The sequence below is a fragment of the Centroberyx affinis genome, unplaced genomic scaffold (genome assembly GCF_046629955.1).
Source record: "Centroberyx affinis isolate AG114_WGS23_722 - 3 ecotype Tasmania unplaced genomic scaffold, CSIRO-AGI_Caff_v1 ptg001983l_1, whole genome shotgun sequence".
In the NCBI taxonomy this organism is placed as follows: Eukaryota; Metazoa; Chordata; class Actinopteri; order Beryciformes; family Berycidae; genus Centroberyx; species Centroberyx affinis.
The window spans coordinates 256,685-277,000 of NW_027280329.1; the positions used below are offsets into that span (position 1 = coordinate 256,685).

The 20,316-nt window shown below is 43.5% G+C and overlaps 1 protein-coding gene across 1 annotated transcript in view; it reads left to right on the top strand.

Moving 5' to 3' along the window:
- The first annotated feature begins 256 nt into the window (after positions 1-256).
- The window catches only part of LOC139653834 (glypican-5-like), a 97,939-nt gene continuing 77,879 nt past the window's right edge, over positions 257-20,316 (top strand). Inside the window, exons 1-2 of the mRNA XM_071530824.1 lie at positions 257-491; positions 8,873-9,034. Coding sequence (XP_071386925.1) covers positions 314-491; positions 8,873-9,034 — 340 coding nt within the window. The 5' untranslated portion in view covers positions 257-313. The remainder of the gene's footprint in view (positions 492-8,872; positions 9,035-20,316) is intronic.

A 20,316-nucleotide genomic window follows, 5' to 3' on the forward strand; every position in this document is an offset into this window, starting at 1 on the left:
GGGAGAGTGTGCGCAAGGCTTTGGAAACAGGCGTGCAGGCAGCCGACCACTGCAAAGTGTTGAGTGTGGGACAGACAGGCTTGAGCCCACACCACTCACTCTCTCTCTTCACGAGAAGACCCCAGCCTCTGCAGTGAGGCGCTCACACTCATCCCATCCAATAATGTGAAAATCCGACGGAAACGTTTGTCAGATGTTTAAACTTATCATCGCTTCATTGCACGTCAGGGTCGTCTATTTTCAAACCTATCACACAGTTTCCAGTCAGGCTACAGTAGGCTATCCACAAGGATACCTGGAGTGAGATGCGGCAATGTCCCGAGGAATATGTCCACGCGTAAACTCTTGCGGATCCTTGTGGATTTTGTCAGCGGTCATATTTGTGGTGAATGTGATCGACGTGGACGCGTATAGCTGTCATGAAGTGAGGACCGCTTTCCAGCTGCGGCAGATCGGGCCGCTGCAACGCGTACCGGAGACACCTGGCACAGGTGAGTGAGTGGGTTTGGCACATGGCGGGGAGCACTTTGGGGAAGGCGCACTGTAAATAGCACAGATTTTGCGATGCTGTCCGTACACAATACATTACAATAGATTGTCAGACAGAAGCCATTGACTTTGAACTACAATCGTCGCATTTGATTAAAAACAAAAAAATAATGGATACATTATGTCTTAAATAGCAACTTTATGACCTGCTATATTTCTAGCTTATTTCAAATGCAGTTAAGAAAAACGGCGATTAATGAATGGTAATTTCTCCGAACAGTAGGCTGCGCTCCTGTCAAAAGCGCACGTGGTTCAGTACACACGCACCGAGATGAGTTGCCTCCTAAAAACCAGAGTAAAGCAATACTCAAGTGACAGCCGCAAGAATTTGAAATGGCTGAGAGATGGAGAATGAACAGATATTAATTTCTGTCAATCACATTATCTGTCCTCATGTTAGTGGAAGAGACTTCTAAGAAGTTGTGGGCATGCAGTATCTAATTGTGTGTGTGTGTAGTATTTTTCTGTGTTGTAGTTATATTATTGGTTATGATTGTGCAATCTAATAAAGGCATACAAGTAACATGAGAAGGTGCCTAATCTGAAACAATTTGAATCCAATAGAAATTTGTCTCTCATTATGTTTACTTAAAACTTGCAGTCTATTCCAGTCATCACTTCCACCAGACTGTCCACCATTGTAGAATCTGCCGATCCTAATAGTTTCCCTCTTGCAAACTTGTACATTACTTATGAAATATCATGTGTTTAAGATATCAGATATTTAGGCCTCATCTGATCTGGCTGGCTTAAATCAACAGACTTTTTTGATTCTTCCGAGATTTGCGGTTCCACATGCCAACCAGCTGCTTACCATACAAGCAGACTGTTTGGAGAGATGAAATAATTATTTTGCTAATTTCTTTTGACAGAGAAGCCGCCCAGCGCTGTCACAAGGCTGCTGAAACAGGGTTTCTGGGCTACAACAAGCCAGCGCGAGAGGGAAGTCTCAGTATGGTTCAGTCTCTGTGGATTCAGAGAGGCTACAGTATTGTGTTCACAGTAAGAAAGACTGATTGATCTGCAATCAAGTCAACCACCACCTTTATAGTCAACTGTGGTAGCCATGTGTGTTTTGATACTGTGGCAAGCCCTTAAGCCTACATCAAGTGTAGTTGGGCTCAGGGGCCATAGGTTACACCGGTTGATTGTTATGCAGCCTAATTACAGCAGGCCTATATAGACTGTAAGCACTTCTACTGACATGGTTCCCAAATTATTCTCGTCTTATTGTTAGAGTGATGTTTGAAAACAGCTTCCCTGTAGGGTTTGTGGTAGGGTACGGTTTTGTGATTTACTCCTGCACTCTGAGGAAAAGTTATTTTGTTGGGATAAACATTGGTTCCAAATATGTTTTGGAGGCAAAACACATTTTGGAGCTGGTTTAGGCTTCAGTTCAACTATGCTACTTTTGCTAGAAAGTTATTCTGCAAGCACAGTGAAGCACTTTTCATTACTAGGGCTAATTATGTCATATTCACTTTTTGCAATGCTGTTTCTACTCATCTCATTTACTTTTGAGCATAACAAATTGGACTATTCAGTGGGTATTATCTCATTACTAGACAGCTAGGTATCTTATGTTTTAGTTCTTAGATTCTTCAGGGACTGTAGCACAATTTATGAATTTCCCAATGTTTTTTCTTGCACAATCTCTCAGTCTAAAATGTTCAAATTTTCATTCTTTGACATGACAGTTTTTTTTCTTACACAGACTCGTTGCACAGATTCAGATGCATATGGACCGTATAAGTAGCTACTGTATGTGGACACAGGCCAAAATCATTGCTGTGTTACTGTCATATTCAGGTTGGCAGCAGCTTAAGTATCACCATGTCTGAGTCTGCATGCCGTAACAGGGAGAAGAGCAACAGATAGCTGAGTGGGAAACATACCTAGAGGTGCATCCAAACCACTTGATATGTTTGTTTGGTGGGGTGTCGCCACTAGCAACTGAGCAATGTCAATTCCATTGCAAGCGGTAGTTGAGGGTAAGCTCTGCGAGACAACGGAAGGTCCGCGGTCTTGTGAGGATGTCAGCAGTCCGAATGTGAGCTGCGTGACAAGCTTTTACAGTCTGCAGCAAATAGGCAGGAGCTAGGCCATATAACAGTATCTGAGTCCTCACTTGCAGCTGTTGAGCATTTTACCTGACACATTGAGCAAAACATTGAGCAAAAAGAAGCACAAGTATGGTGTGAAGGACATGTGATGATATTTCTAATGAAGAAATAGAATAGAGTTAGAGTCTACTTCCACCTGTACGCCTCTAACCTTCACACTACATCCAAAGAGCCCTTTTCAACTCATTTCACTGTCTTTCGCTTTCTGAGAGACATTTTCTTCCCTAGTAATGTAGTAGCATGAAAATGGTGCTTAGATGATCTTGATACAAATTGCTGCATTTGTTTAAAAGATGTGGTAAGCTGCATTTTGGCGCATTTACTCTCCTCCACATCTCTGCTGTCTCCTCCCCTCACAGCTAATCAAACATTGTTGTAGCTTCAACAGTATATTTGGGCTAATATATTCTCTTGTTTTTTATTTGGAGTTATCCAGGAGAGGTTGTTTTGGGTCAGGCACAGTCTGTCTTCAAAGCGCTGACCAAAGGATGGGGGGGTTAGAGTGGGAGATTTGGTGTGTATGTGTGTGTGTACACAATTATGCTACTCTGCGTCAGTTCTCAGATCAAATGCCAACCAAAGCAACTCTTGAAATTTGAAGTGGCAAAACTTCAGCCCTTTTCACAGTCTGATGTTTGTTTTAGGATACAGTACTGTGTTTCATTCATGTGTGGTGAACTGATTTCTCACTAAGTGCCAGGAGTGTGGCAGGGGGGGAACTTAAGAGCTGGCCAATTGGATATGGGGATTCTAAATGGAAAGAATTACACTTTTACGACACACATACTTTATGTAATAATGCTATGTTTTATAATTCTAATAATTCAACTGGTATCTAAACAATTATTTAGTGAAAGTACAAGTAACTAGTGATGGTGCCTCATGATTATCAAAAGTAACCCCATGTTGGTCAGACAACCTATACTGGTGCTATGATTACTGTATGATTATGTAATAAGTTATTTTATTTATTTTAGGTCTTTTTTTTGCATTGCTGGACATGTTATTGAAATGTAGTCCATTTGACAAAGCAAGTGAACTCCCCCTTTCTACAGTGTAAATTAACAATGAAAACTCATTTTGAACAAATGTACAGTAAATGGCTTCATTGCAATTGCTTGCTAGAAATGAGGGCCCCTTAAAAGAGAGTGTAGTATTTTACCAACATGAACCTGAATTTAATTATTTCAGATGAATACTTGCTCTCCAGACACTTAATGTCTGCTCTTTTGGCCACAATTAATAAAGAGTGGGTTTATCCCACTGCCAGATTCAGCGTCAGGGGAACTTAGATAATCAGTGACATGAAGTTGCTTATCCTGTGATTATTTTTGAAAGTTATGACCACTTCGGTACTGTGGTACACAGCCAAACAGTCCATATTGAGATTACAAGTGGGTGCTGATGTAGCCCTTTGGAGATACATCAATTAGAAAGCAGACGGCGAGCCATGCTGTTCATAAATACACCCACACTACTGTTGGCTCTTTGGACAGTTCCTTCAGATAGATGATTACCCAAATTTACAGCTCAGATAAAACTGAGAGAATGGCTAATCAGTTCAAGATCTGATTGCATACATACAACATACAAAACACCCTCACTTGATGGAGTGATGTAACATGCAGCAGATATGCCATGCAACTAGTGCCATACTGTACTCTACTGCCCATTCTCTGATTTACTGAGTCATTAACAGCTATTTTAGAGTGAGTGAGAAAGTGTCTTATATGTTTTAATACAAAGGCAAGCAGGGTCATGTGTTAATAGCAAGGGAATGGGAACACAGCGTGTTATCACATGTCGCCACATCCTTAACCAGTTACAGCATCAAAAGCTTTGGCAAGCTCTCAAAGCTCAACATGTTCTTTGATTGGCTGTAGTTATTTTGGTTCCCTTTTTAACTTGGCCTTTCTCACAGAGAGAGCATACTGTACACCTGGTGTACACAATATAAAGCTTTTTAGAGAGCATCCCTGTTCTCTTTTCTAGGCCATCTCACAACCACTTACTTTTACCTCATTACTATAATGAGGTGAAATTCACATAGTGGCATAGTTGTAGAGTTTTGTATAACTTAACACATGAACGGAACAAAACACATGAAAGAGTCCCACAGTGGAGATGCAGGGTATGCTTTCAACATCAGAGTGCCATTGCTTGGTATAATTTCACTTTTGGACATTAGCACTAAAAGAATAGTAATAGCATCTCTGACAAAGTCCTCAGTAGGTAACAAAACACATTACAGATTATTGGATTGCCTAGCCCCTTGGATGCTCTTTTCTCCAATCCACCCGATCACTCCGGTCTTACCAGTGTTGTCCCAGTCTGAAGCTGCTTACTATGTCTGAGTCTGTCTCTACACAAGATCGCTTATTGGATTTCAGTCTAAGTCTATCTTGTGTTTCAGTTAATTGTGTGCTGCCTTACTCTGCTGGCTTGCTATTCTAGTAGAGACAGATGCAATTTTACGAGGTTAGCAGACTGCCAAGTATATCATCTCTCAAATAATATAACCATCTAAATAAAATGCAGAGCAATGAGAGCAGAGAACGATGACGCTCTGGCATTCTAGAGCTGGTTTCTGAGGAGGAGCGGTCAACAGATATTCTTGGAGGGTAACAGAGTTGCTCTTATGGTCAGATTGCTGTCTGGACCATGACTGTGCCAGTCTGTGGCTGAACCCTCTACCTGTTTTAGTGCCCCTTCACTATGTCCTCATCTATCTGTCTACCAGCCTCGTGCCTCCTCTCTTTAAGCCCCCTCTTTCCAACCCCTGCCCTCTAGCATGGCTTTGGACCCCATGCCAATTAGTGTGGGTAGTTCCCGCTTGGGATCTGGAAAAGCTAAACATTCCAGTTGCGATTCAAGGGCGTCCAAAAATGCAGGTATGCGGCAAAGACCCTTTGAGACATGTTTTCATTCAACATGGTCCATCCCAAGCACAGCAAATCAATATAGAGTAAATATCCTGTAGGTTCAGTGGATGGGACACCTTCAAAGGAAAACTGGCTTCCTGAGGCAGGAGAAGGGTAAGTGGAGCAATATCTAAGAGAACCAACTCAACGGCATTAATTGCCTACTTTCTAACAAAGTTATTCCTGTTCTCAGAAAAATATCAAAACAGAGGCATCAGGAAACCGCAAGCCTCCCAGTCATCAACACATTTCAAATCAAAACAAAATTTCCATTCCATATTTAGGAGATGTGAGCTGCATATGAATCAATGTATGTGTATATGTGTGTTTGTGTGTGTGTTTGGATAGGGTGGCCAAAACATAACTACGTCCTCAGCAGTATATCCACCTCTCAGTTGCCACTATACTACTGTTAGAGAGTGGCAGGTGAGTTAGCAGGGAAATTTTTACAAAGTTAGAGTTTTGACTTGTGCAGTGAAGAGCACTGAGGTGTGGCTGAAGGGATTGTGACCAACAAGACCCCTGAATAGAGCCATGGCTTTAATACGGCAAATTACTCCAGAGGTATTTGTCACCTGAGGACGATTAAGGGAATTAGGATCCAGAGTTGACATCCAGTCTGGAGAGCCAAGTGTGTGAATGTTTAGCCAGGCAGAACAGCTAGCATACACACTGGGCACTAATTAGGAAGGACTTGTAGAATTAATCCTGGTCTTCTCAGCCTCCTTGAGTCTATATTAGATCACATTAGAGCAAATAGATTAGACTAGGTGACATCAGTTTTACCTTACATGGAACATGAACTCAACTGTTTCAAATATGTAATGCTTTCCCAGCCTAAAGTTTTAATTTGATGGCAAATATTAATTTGTTATAAAAAAAATAGTTATTCTGTATCCTGTAAACTGGAAACCTAACTGGAGTGGGTTTAAAAAAACAAAACAAATGTGTAACTCAAAAACAAGGCAGGCACGTATTAATAGACATGGCCTACATTTTAGACTTACATGACTCTTGAAGTCCTTGGAAGACTGCTACTCTTGAGTCCCCAATACTTAATTTAGTTTATGACTTTTATTTTACCTTCAGACAGGAACCACTGAAACTCAGTCTGTCTAAATATATGTATAACATTTTGAAAGATAAAAACAACAGGCTCAGTAATTTGTTCACTGTGGCACAGATAATTCCAATCAATGTTCTGGAATATTCGTGACACAGTCAACCTGTCCTGACTGCTGCGGTGGCTTTAACAGCCAAAGTCTTTCTGAGTATCACTTACTCCATGCAGCTACTCGCAAGGGACGGAGAGGCCAGGCTGGATTCCACTGTGAGTCCCTGGATATTAGTTTCATATCAGAGATAACACACAAAGGAGAGAAAGAGCCAGCCAATCTAGAGAACAGGGTCAGGGACAGAAGTAGAGAGGACAGCTATACCAAATATAGTGAAGTGGGAACATGTATCACAGAAAAGCATATGTCACACTTTATTCAAAAACCAAACAGTATTTGACGATTTGGATAACGTTACCATGTGGTCGACATGCTTTCCCAATCTATTGGTTTTAGAGTCATTGTTGATGTGGGATGTTTAGACCTGTGAATTTCCATGGTTTGTCTCTTGAAAGAGAATGAGGTTCCCAGTCATAACCCAATGATAACCACTAACCAAAAAAACAAAACAAAAAACATTGAAAAGACCACTTAGCAAAAGTGATATTGTGGTGTGTAAAATATACACAGAGTGGGATGGGAAGGTATGTAGGCATCTAAATTGTTAAATACTCCAGCACTGGTTTTTGATAAAAACTCTGCTAAAAACATGCACACTTTTCCATGATACATTGTCAGAACTGAATCAAGGGATGTAAGGGAGAGAAAGAGTGGCTGAGTGTAAGATAGTAGAACAGACATAAAGGAACAGACAGAGTGGGCTAGTACAGAGATGGAGATAATGGGCTACAATGGGCAGGACAGCCAGTCATGACTTCACTCGTCTGGCTCTGGGATGGGAACAAATGGAGCCTCACTGGGTAATTAAGAGACACCCAGGCCTCACTAGGATATGCCAGGCAAATGGGAGAGAGGGGGCAGAAAGGGAAAGAGGGATTGAGAATGCAACCCTATTGTGTTTCATGGATGGATTTGGACAGGGAGGCACTGGTCTTGCGGTCTGTCCTAAGGCCATGCTTTAGGCTCTGGTTACAACACCTGCCTCCAGTCACCCCCTTCCACCCCTTCCCCCTCTAAAATGAGTTATCATATCAGACTTCTGCATTGTGTGACCCCTTTTTCAAAGGAGTGTGCATGTGAAAGCGTGCTAAGAAATGCTTGTGTGTGAAAGAGAGACAGGACAGTTTTAATAACCCATGCTAATTGTGGCCAGTCTCAGTGATGTCATGACAGTGTTTATATATGTAGCGATAGTGAGAAGTGGGTTACAGGGTGGACTCTATTTGGGAACCATGCTGATGTAATTGCGCCTAATTGAGCTCCACTTTGGATCATATTAGTTGGAATTAGATCATTGTCATGATGTGGTTGTTATGAACTCTACTATTATGGCTAGTGACTGTCCAGTTCTAGAGGTGATTTCAAAGTCCCTCCATGACTCACAGGGTCAAGCGTGTGTGTGTATGACAGAGTATTTGCATGTCTGCATTGTAAAAGCAAGTGTATTCATGTGTTTTTGTTTGTGTGTATATGGCACATGCATACACATACAGTGTATGTCTTTACGACACTTTGTCAACATGTGTGCAAACATATGAGCCAAAGATATTTATACTTTTAGCAGCGGCAGTATTTATAGCAGGAAACATGGATGAATTCTTGTTGGTCTACTTTCTCACCCTCCCACGGTGCCTCTCTCTGTCTCCCTATGGATTTATGGCCAGTCTATCTATGTGCATGCTCAGGACACTATTCATGTGCACTCACAAGTGCACTACACAATCTTCGCAGTATATATATGCAACGGCCATCAATATGTAATTTGTCCCTCCCTATCCCCTTGAGTATAGGTCTATTATTCCTAATCCTACTGAATATAATATCTTCTTGTAACCTCCATATCACAGGAAAAAAAGATTTTATATTCTTTTCGTTGATGGAATGTTTTTCATCTCAATCATGCTAATAAAGATCCCTCGCCACTGCAATCCCTCTGTACTTTCTACCATTTTCTTTGAAATATGTGTTGCCATCGAACTGAATCTGGTGTAGTTTGAATAAGAAGCTTAAGAAATCTGAGTCAATTTCTCTTTTGCTTCCCCAGATGTGGACCTGTTGGTGTGTAAGCACCAGGGTCCATCCTGCTGCACCCGGAAGATGGAGGAGAGCTACCAGTTTGCAGTAAAACGGGAAACCCTCCAGAACGTGCGGTCCTACAGCTTTGAGCTCAAGTACCTCATCTCTGGCCACGGTGATGCCTTCCAGGGTAAGGACTGGGACAACGGGGCCACGTTGGAGCTAGATGGCCTGGACAAGGAGGCCAGGGTTGGATGGGCTTGAGGCACTGAGTTGTTGGGGCTGGATGAGAAAAAGAGATATGGAGATTGAGTGCAGTACCATCTATCTAGTAAATACCTACTAGTCTAGTAGGACCAATATATACACCACAATGGTAGCTGCTGCAGAGTATTTAATTGGGAAACTTGACCTACCTTTTTACTGACCTATAACTGAACTTATACCTCTATTTGAATCCAAATGCACCAATGAAAAACAAAATAACTTTTTATTTGTTTTTTTGCTTGCAAAGAACGTTTATTTGTCCGATATTCGTAAAAAAATGTTTTTACTCTCAATTCCCCAGGGTCACGGTTGCTGGCTTGCAGGCAAGTATGTGACTGTTAGAAAATGGGCATAGCTCTGTTTTTCCCCCCTTTTCCCTTCGTTCTGTGGGTTTGGCAGCAACAGGATTGTGGAGAAGGATCAGTGAGGGTAGACGGGGGAAGGAGGGTATAGAGGCCCTTTTCTCAGCCACTGGTTTTTGGTGGAAGATGGTCTGCTTTGCCATGCTCTGATCCTGCTCTGGGGACGGCAATACAGTATAACCTCAGTTACCTGAAGCCCTTGAGAGTTAAGGCAGATTTGGAGAATGAAACCATCTATATGCTGTCATGCATTGAAATTCTGTAAAGCCTTTACAGTTAAAGTGATGTTAGTTACATGTATCAACAAGGAAATTCTTACAGTTGTGCTCCCTGGAATACATTTATTTGCATCTGCATATTTTTTGCTCGTGATGGCTGTTTGGTAGACCGGTCAATTTGGATGTCTGAGTCCTGGATAAACAAGGCTCTGCTGTAGATACTTGGCCTGTTCGAGCTACGTCTTGCCTGCCAGAGGACTTTTTACTACGCCCAACTGAATCAAGCAATGCACCAATTGCCCCTGCTTGTCCTCCCTCTTCCACTGGTAATTGCAATGTCATTTGAATTCCAAAATTTCCGAAACAGACCATTTTTCCCCCCCCAAAACCTCCAGCACAATCCCACAGGGTTGGTGAGATGCTTTGAATGTTTTTGGTGTTACAGGAATTTGTGTACCATGTAATTAGTTTTATATGACAATGCGCTGCCTAGACTTCATGTTGGCCAAGTTTTGTTTTATGATGGATGTCAGGATACCAGTGGTCTTCGCTGTCCAATATGGAAAACTTCATGCATGATATGCAAGCAAATGCTGTAATAGGGAATGAACTTTGTTAGGGAACAGTAATGGAGAATGGATTATTTTCAGGCATTACTATCATGGAAAGTATTACTGTCATGTTAGACCTATAAATGTCAGCTAGAAAGGAAACATTTGAAAGAACAGAAGGTACTGAGATATGAAATCCGGATCCCCTCAGTCATATTTGCTCTTTCGGTGTTCACAACCCTTCTCACATTTTCACTTTTGCAGTATTTTCCACCATATATTAGCATTATGGCCTGTGTTATGGGCAGGTTACATAAATAGAAGTAATAATGTCCTCAGTGGTCCTACTTTTATTGGTCTGTTTCATCATCATTAGGATCTTTCCCTCCTTACCTCATGTCTGAGCCTGTCTGGAGAATGCAGGTCAGGTGTTCCAGATGTCCAGACAGGCCAAGATGGAAAAACAATAGAATAACAATAGAAACTACAGTATGGTGGTGTCGACGATGATGATGTCAGTAGCACTCCATTTGCAGCAGGGCCTTCTAAGGATAGTCTCTGTCCTGTCTGAGTGCCGTGAGTGGAATGTCAAGTAGCAAGTGGCTCAGATACCACATGAAGTCATGAGAATATGATTTTGGCTGATACCACTAGTACTGTACTCACACGTTGGAATATGGAAAAATCTCTGCATGTGTTTGTAGGTAGCTCTCTTTCCCTGTCTTTTGACCCCTTTTTCTTTCTTTCATTTTATGACATATTGTTCCTCACAGAGCCTCTGACTGTCAGCAGGCTAGCAACTCTGCTCTTCGATCGGTAATCTGGTGTGTTTAATTGATAGTTCTTTCATGATATGGCCACTATTTTGCATCTTTTATGTCATACTGTAGATCTTATCATATAATGACAAGCCTGTCCTAGGCTCCCCTGTGTGTGTGCGTGTGTGTATGTATGTTTGCCGGAGGCTCCACAGTATTACTCTTTCTCTAGCTTTTTTTGTTTAAACTCAAAATCATTCATGCTGATTGCTGAGGTTTAGCCAAAAGGACATGCCCATTTGAAGGCAGATATGTGTGTGTGTGTGTGTGTGTGTGTGTGTGTTCGTGCGTGCGTGCGTGCGTGTGTTTTGGTTGGCCTGCCTTTGTTTTGACAGCCTAAAAGACCCTACTGTGCTTTGTCATGTGTGGGAGTTGTCTTGTCATGAGTGTGACCCCATAAACACAGACCACATTCATCATCGTTGAGCGGCTCCTTTTCACAACTGTGTTTTTTATCATTCCCTGACAACAGATTAAGATTCATTTTAGACTGCAATTACAATGAATGTGAAAGCTTTCCAGTAGCAAGTAGGACCAATACTCTTTTGAGTTTCTCCTAGTATTACCGCCCCCTTTACCCTGCGACTGCCACGCCCTGAATCCCGCAGACAGGTCACATCCAGGGTTAAGACCCTTACATAACAGCCTCCTTCCCCCTCAGTATATGCTCTCCTCTGGCCATATCCATGTAGCCACTCCTTCCTACCATTCAACCTTTCCCAAAACATACACACAAATACAACCCCCCACCTCCCCACCCACATACTCCCAACACACACACACACACACACACACACACACACAGGCAGACTCTCCTAATCCATGCCATAGTTGATAGGTAGTGAGTGTTGGGGACTGAGGGTGGGTAGGTGTTATCACAGAGCTCAGCCTAAGCTGGGCCAGCTTAGAGCTGCCACCGAGGGCTTTGGCCTGTCAGCCTGGTCTAGCCAATCAGACCTGGAGTAATTGTACTGGCTGGACACCTCTCTGGGGCCTCCGGATTGGCTGAGACAAAGTTGAGCAGATGGATCAGCTGCCAGAATATGTGTGTGTGTGTGTGTATGTTACTATTTAATCAGTAGAATCAATGGGTTCCAGCCTTAACTTCAGAGTGGAAATCCACTTTTAGTGAATTTCAACAAAACCCTCATATAAATTACGTGCACCAAGCTCCTATTGGGTGGACTCTCCAGTTTGGTGTACAGGTGGGCCAATTAGTGAGTAACTGTGTGTGTGTGTGTGTGTGTGTGTGTGCATGTATTTGTGACTGTGTGAAAGACAGGCGGGAATGATAGAGCAAGTATCTGGGTATATACTCACACTGCTGGGGAGCAGATGTCAAGAAAATGCTGACACTTTTGATCCCTAGTGTCACTGACATGTGGGGGACCTGGCCCACAGCTAAAGGCCATGACATCTGTGTGTGTGTGTGTGTGTGTGTGTGTGTGTGTGTGTGTGCATAATGCAGGTGTTTGTGAGTGTTTAGTATATGTGTGTTTATGATTGTGTGTGTGCATACATGCGTATGTGTGTGAGCACGTACAGTGTTTACCACTTGCAAGTCACCATGACCACTTCAGAGCTCAAGCTGTCCTCACAGGAGCTGACAAATGCTTTTCACAGAATTTTATTCCTGACCTAGATAGCTTTCTATTACCAATTAAAGTACATCACATTTCAACATTTCAGTGTGCTTTAATACCGGTGACTAGGAGAAACATTTGAGAAAGAGAGAGAGAGAGAGAGACAGAGAAAAAGGCCATGGGAAGGACAGTGCCTTTCCTTGTTGATGCAAGATAATTAGCTGATCCTCGTCTCATCTACCAGGAACTCTCCTGACCCCCTGTCCTGAGAGACCGTGTCATGTGTGTGTGTGTGTGTGAGTGTATGAGAGAGAAACAGAGTGATAGAAACCACAACCTAAGGCAGTGTAGGGATAAGTAAGGGCCTCAGCCATGAGCATTCTATGAGAAAAGGCACAATGAAGAGAAAGAGTCCGAAGTGAGGAGTGGTGAAGGAGGAAAGGATGGCATTTAAGAAGGCTTGGTTGGTTGTGTGGTTGGCTGGTTGGTGTGCCTCAACCCTGTGAGTGTTTGTCTCCCTGGGCTCCCAGCCTCCCACACTGGGGCAGACGGTTTGGGTTCATCCTACTGTAATTGTCTCTCTGCTCCTTGGGAATTATCTGTCTGTCTGATTGCCTGTTTGGAGACAGTAGACAGCATGACTCCATGTCTATTGCTCTTTGCACCCCCTGACTCCCAGACTCCCCGGTGTCTCTCAATCCCCATCTAGGTGTAGAGACAGACAGAGACAAGGACATCTAGCCTAATGCCTTTTTGTTTATAAGCCAGCCCAAGTGAAACGTTGTGGGAAATTCCACTGCGTTTTTTTCAGTTTGGCTATCAGGATCAGGCTGGGTGGCTTACACAACCAATCTATATAAAGACAACTGTCTCATATATTAAGTAATGATGATTTATAAGTGTTTGTGTGCACAATTTGTGTGCATGTGTGTGCCTGCATGTATGTATGTGTGTGTGTGCAAGTGTAAGTGAGAGGAATGATGAATCACTGGGCCATTGTGTTTTGTCTTGTCTCAAAGTTTTGATCCAACCATTCTTTCATCAAACAAAGGGCTTGCTATCTTTATTGCAATCTTTGTATTTGTCTGGAAGTTCTCTTTCTTATTATGCCTCTGATCTTTTTTGCCTGTCCTCTCTCACACATTTGCCTGTCCTCTCTCATGTTTTCTCTCCTTCCCCGTCTCGATTTATTTTTCTCTGCAGATGTTTTGACCGACAGGGTTATTGCTCTAGAGGCTGATGCTTGGACACAGGATGACATCGTGCTGCACCATGAGCTCATGTTCAAATTAGGGAGGATATCCGGAATCCATCCCTACATGTCTCATTCAATCATACTGGGTGGAGATGGAAATGTGTTTATGGAGCTCATTGCGTAGAGAATCCATTGGTGTGTGTATGTGTGTGTGTGGGTTTTAGCGCCTATGTGCCTTAAGACATGTCTCTCGTCTAGATGCGTTCCCCTCGGAGTTTGCGGAGGACTCGCGGTCTCTGGAGAACGGAGGGAAAGAACAAAGGAAGAGAGGGAGGAGAGAGGGGGAAAGCTCAAAGCCTCTAGCAGTCATAAAGTCACACTCATGGCTAGCCTAATTACCTCTGCTTTTCATCTGCCCCTCTCACCTCAGCATGGATGTGTGAAAACCCAGAGGAGGAGGGAAGTTGGGCCTGGAAGGGGCAGAGAGAAAAAAGAGATGGAGGGAGGGCTGATGGTCAAAGTGAGGGTTCAGTGAAAGTGTTAAAGTGTGCACAGGTGTGTTTGAATGTGGTTGTATCGGTGTGTGTGTGTGTGTGTGTGTGTGTGTGTTTGTGTGTGTGTGCCCTCATTACAGGGTTAGAGAATGTTGATTCAACAGGTTTTTGCCCTGTAGATTCACTGTGTGCTACTGTACCACACACTGACTCTCTCTCTCTCTCTCTCTCTCTCTCTCTCTCTCTCTCTCTCTCTCTCTCTCTCTGTGCCCCATGCTTTGTCAGCATTGGGGGCTTAACAAGAGCTTGCCGGGCCGAGGTGGGCACCATGCCAACAGTTTGCTTGCTGGCTGGTGCGCTGCGGGGAACCCTCATGTCTCAAAGATACCCCAGCTGCCAAGATTGCGTTCTAGAAAACAAAATTGTAAAACAAAATTCTCCCCCCTCCTCTTCTTCACTCCCAAAGTCCCCCTTCACTGTTTCTCATCATTGTTATTCTGCTCCCCCAGCAGCCCCAGTCTTCCTCACCAGCCATCCGTGCTCCCCAACATTACATCCAGTGCCTAAACAAATACCAGCTCTGTGTAGATTAGCCTGCTGCCAGTGTCCACTGCCATAATTTGACATTATTAGAATGAAATCAAATTGAGTAAAATATGCCTTTATTGTCCGCCAACACAATCTCTTCTCACACGCAATGTTTTTCTGACATTGCCTTACAACTGCTATTTCTTCATCAGTCTCACTACTACAATATGAGCACAATGAGGTTGATGTCCTGGAATTTTCTCGTTAATCAGACAGAGTCACATCTCCTGGGGCTTGTTCTCTGTCCAAGAGAATCTGGCTTTTCTGGAGCACAATCTGTCTGTCTGGCTGATGGGGTATGTCCTGCTGCTGATTGGTCAGCCAGGTCTCTTCCTGTGTCCAGTCTGACTCTGCTGCACCCGTCATTCCCAGACTGATCCCACAAGCCATCGAAGGTTGTGTGTGTGTGTGTGTGTGTGTGTGTGTGTGTGTTTGTGTGTGCACGCACGTGTAAGTGGATATGGATCTGCATGTGCGTGTTTGTAGCAGCCGGCAGTCATAATTCTCAGTGGGAAATGTTCGACAAACCAAACAAATAAACAGACTATGTAATTTTTCCCTTTTTCTGAGGTTTTCACACCTACCCTGACTCTGTAATGACAGGAATATAAAGGTTCTTGTAAGGTTCTTCTTAAAGGAAAGGGTGGCGGAGTTGGACCAAAATAAAGTCCTGCTAAGGGAAATGAGGGAGTAATGGAGGGATGTAGAGTGAGGGGAAAGAGGGGTGACAGGGCAGACTGGCCAGATCTGGATGTCATTGGAGCGAGCTAGTTCTCCAGCAGCAGCCTGTGGAAGGTGCAAGGGTGTGCCTTGGTCTCCGGAGGGTCATTGCAGTCACTTTCACACGCTCTATGCTTATGTGTGTGTATCTTAATGTGTGCGTCCATGGGTAGTGACTCACTCCATTACCTCAGCCCAAAGTAGGCTGGAGTTGGCCCTCTTCCCCCCCATCTCTCCCCCTCCTCACCCCATCTCTCTTCCATTCATGTCCACTCACTTCCCTCATTACGCCCTGCTCTGGACCCTCCTCTGCTGCCTCTCCTTCCTCCTCCTCGCCTCCGTGGCTCCTAGCACACCATTAAAGAGTCCCCCCGGGTGGCTTTATGCATCTGCACTGCTCCTCCACTCATTCTTACATTGCACTCCATTTTCTCTCTGTTTCACTGGTGCCGTGGCCCTGTCCTGTTTGTGGATTTGAGTATGATCCAAGATGGATTATGATCTCCACTCTCTGCCAGGATGAACAGAGGGTTTACTGCTCTCTAGACCAACCACAGCCCAACCCATCACTGGCAAACTCACACTACTCAATTTGGATTCAGTAATATGATGGAGTTTGTCCCTTCCAAGCATTTTTATGTCTTAATCTTGATTATCTGACATTTTTCTTTTTTTTCTTTTTTGGCCCACAAAATTGATCTAAGCATTTTTGTGTTGCTTTTACTTGCATATCCATAAAGGCTTAGGCCCAATAAAAGATTAGCTTTGGCCCATAATTGAAACAACACATCGGTGACCTGTTCTAGATTCATAATAAAGCTGAAAAATGAAAACAGGGGCCACACCTGTTAAGAAGAGTGGAAAATTCTTCATTAGACTCCCTTTCATCTTGGATTCCTTTCACACCTCACAGTCCATTCCAGGTTCTGTTTTATGTTAGTCTAATGTTAGCCTAAATGTTTCCTTTCTGCTTTTGATGAGAAGCTGGAGTCCAGTCTCTTTCTCTGGCCCTCTCTAGGCATCATCAGTTTCCACTTATACTATGGGATATTACCATACAGGAAAAACGTGATTACACCAAATTACCATGACGAGGCTTTTTTGTTTGTCACAAACCACAAACTGTCATGAATGTGGCCAGGTTTTGGAGAAAATGTCTCCAGTCTATTACATTTATTTTTTAATGTTCCAATCTGCAGAATTAAATTCCCTTTCATGACTGAATCTCTGGGGTGGAGCCTATCTGCATCTGTAGCAGCCATTCTAAAGAGGATATGAACCAATATTTGTATGGCTGCCAGGTTGCCCTGCCTCATTGTCATGATGTAGTGAGAAGTCATCACCTACTTACCTACCATACTTAAGATATATAGTTTGAAGTACACCAAATATCTCAGGCGGTGCAAATGCTTTGTGTGTATGACACTGTGTCCTGCTCCTTAGCACCACACTACCAGAAGAGACACCATGATTCATACACCAATAAACAAAAGAATGATGGGGGTCACTGTGGCCTTGTGGCCCCCTTGATGCTCAGGGCCAGAGGTGCTGTCCATCAGTCTGTCAGCAGTCCACCCCCAGACAGGCCCTCCACATCTCCCCTTTATGGTATGAGCCATTTGACCAGCCCTCCCCTCTCCTGCTCCCCTCTCAGCCCCTCTCCCTCTGCCCCTGTGCTCTGTCTCCTCTGTCCCTGTCCTTCTCTCGTCTGCTCGTTCCCCTGCCTTCGATCATGTTTCCCCCTTTGGCCAGAGCAGAGAGCAACGATCCCCCTTCCTACTTCTCCCCTCCACTCCTCCTTATCTCCCCCTCTCCACCCCAGTAGAGTCCAGTGCACCCCCGATGCCCCTGGCATCTGCGGAATTGTTTATGTTGGAGAGTTTTGATATAGCTGGGCTGCCATCTTAATTACTGGAATGCTGATGGAGAGATGGAGAGCTTGTTCTCCCCCTCCTCCTCCGCCACCTCCTCCCGTCCTCACTCTCAAGCTCCCACTTATCCCACCTGTTAGCCCCCTGATAGGACAAGACAGGCAAATTGGGATTTGGGGCAGGGGGTAGACAGTATTTGTGCACATACATTTGTGAGTGCATATGTGGGGATTCAAGGGGGTTTGTGTGGACAGAGTGGAGTCTCCCTAGTTCTTGCAGGTCAACTTTGTGTAAGCAGGCTGTCTGTGCCTGTTGCCTGACAGATCTGAGTCATGCCCCACTTTAGACATCATATGCTGTTTTGTCATGCAAGTATGACAGCTCAACAAATTTATTTATTGGCCTATTAATAGCCTATTACCTTCAAGCTGTTTGCTGAAAGGTTAGAGGTAGGGAGATTGTATGACATTGCAGCTCTCTTCTGTAACCCAAGCTGACTAGCACTGGGTGGGAGATGGCTCTATGTATTTCTACTAATTAAAACAAGGATATGTAATCCACACACATGTCACTATGGCACATATCCGTATGGTGACCTGTGTGAAACCGAAGCCTATGGCAGGATTAAAATGCTTTGCCTGAGAAGATGGTTGGTCAGGTCCAGTCAGGACTGATAGCTAAGCTAGGCATGGCCTACAGCTTCATGGAATGAGAACAGTGTCTCCTACCTCATTATCACAATATTACTGCATCTCCAACCACGCGCACGCACACACACTCACAGGCTCACATGCACATACTTAAAAATACGAACATATATGCTAGCAAGCACATAGGCATACAGTCACACTTGTGCACATTTAAACGCAGACTCTGTAACCATTCTTTTCTGTAAACCACCGTCTTTTAACCATAATTTGATACACAAATGCATGCTAAGCAACATATTATCTAAGTCACACTAATAAAATTAAAATGAAATAATAACAATAATACTATTTATAAATTAAATATTTATATTATTACATTTATTATATTTTTTATAAATTAAAATATTACTACTACTGCTACTACTATGACTACTACTACTAATAATGATAATAATAATAATGCTTTTATAATGCGCTTTTCTCACAACCAAAGCAGGATGGAGATTCATATATTCAGTCCCTGCCCCTCCCCTGTCTGGTGCCACGTGTCTATGTTGAGTTCTGGCAACCCAGCTTTGATGCCCTGGCAGTGGAAACCCACTCTGAAAATACTGCTCAGATAGACACACACACACACACACACACACACACACACACACATCTCGCTCCCAATGGGGAAGTGGCTTGGAGATAGCGCACACTGACTGGGAAGCATAGTGGAGGAACACTATAGTTGTGGCTGAAATCATGGAACTGCCACTGTGCATATTTTTACCCATTAATTATCGTGGCAGCACCGCCGCAGTGACACTTCAGCCATAATTGCACTAGAAAAGCACTGGGTTACCATGCAGAATGTAAAGTGGAAATAGCTCCTCATGATTAAAGCCCGGTCATTTTCAGAGAGAGGCCTTGGCACAGTGCTGGTGGTAGGAGATTGTATAATGTCCTATCACAGTCATAAATACAAGCTCAATTTAGGCTACTGCAGGACAGAGGCCTCTTCTGTATTGCCACTGCTGCTGGTTCGCTGTTTTATGCTTTTAATATCTTTTCTATTTCCACAGAGGAAGCATGTCAGATTTACCCTTACAGAGCCATAAACCTCGACAAATAAACATCCGGTAGAACTGTGCAGACAAAGCAGGCCTGCTCATTTTGTCCCTTGTAGATAGACAATTATGTGTTTTGAATTTCAGAGTTTTAGAACTTCCTTGCAAATTAAAGATAATTGCTTCACGCAAAATAGCCTCAATCCAGACAGACTCCATTTCCCAGGAGGCGTAGTGGTGAGAGACTGTGACATGGTAATGATAGCCACCCACGACTGTGTGTCTGAATGCTGCTGGAGTGTGATCAAATCCAGATTCAGACCCAGTGGTCAGACAGAACAATCAAACCAAATGGACTATCATGCAATGGCAGTTAGGACTTAACCAGTTATATTTGGTTTCTTGTTTTTCTGTTCCTGCCTTGTTTCCCGGTACTGGGAAATGCAGAGTAACCCACAATAGTTGTACTTGATTTATCATGGAGCGAGAAACCAGGCCCATCTGAGAGTGGGGGAGAGAGTGATACAGAACAGGGAGAAAGTGATGGAGAAAAGCGAGAGAGCGAGGGAGAGAAGTAGTCTGTAGTTTGTCAGAGGGAGTGTGGAGAGGTGGAGAGCTGGACTCTTGTCCCAGTTCTGTGTATCCAGAGAAGGAAGTGTTTGAACTAATAGCCGTGGAGAGACAGGGAAGCGCTCCGGGCCCAGGGGCCAAATGAATCCAGATGTCAGAGCATGTTCACAAGGTGGAGTCCACTTGTACAGTAGTTGTTTTTCCTTGTTCAGAAGTTGGGTTGTTTCTTTTTATTCCATTTTTCCTGGCTCTCTCCCACTCTCCCTCCCTCTGTCTGTCTTTCTCGCTCTCTCTCTGTCTCTGTGTCACTCTCCTGGCAGATAAGAAATAACTATTTCATTCAACAAGTATGTCTTATGGGTGTAATGATCCTGTCGTAAACCCTTTGTAAAATGTGCACCCATTGTAGATTATGATGCTCTTGAGAAGTATAACAATGAAATGCCTTGTTGTTCACCTCTATCAACACTCGTCTTGAGAAAACCTTGGTTCGTGCTTTGGTGTCGTGTGTATATGTCCATGGTTGCACATTA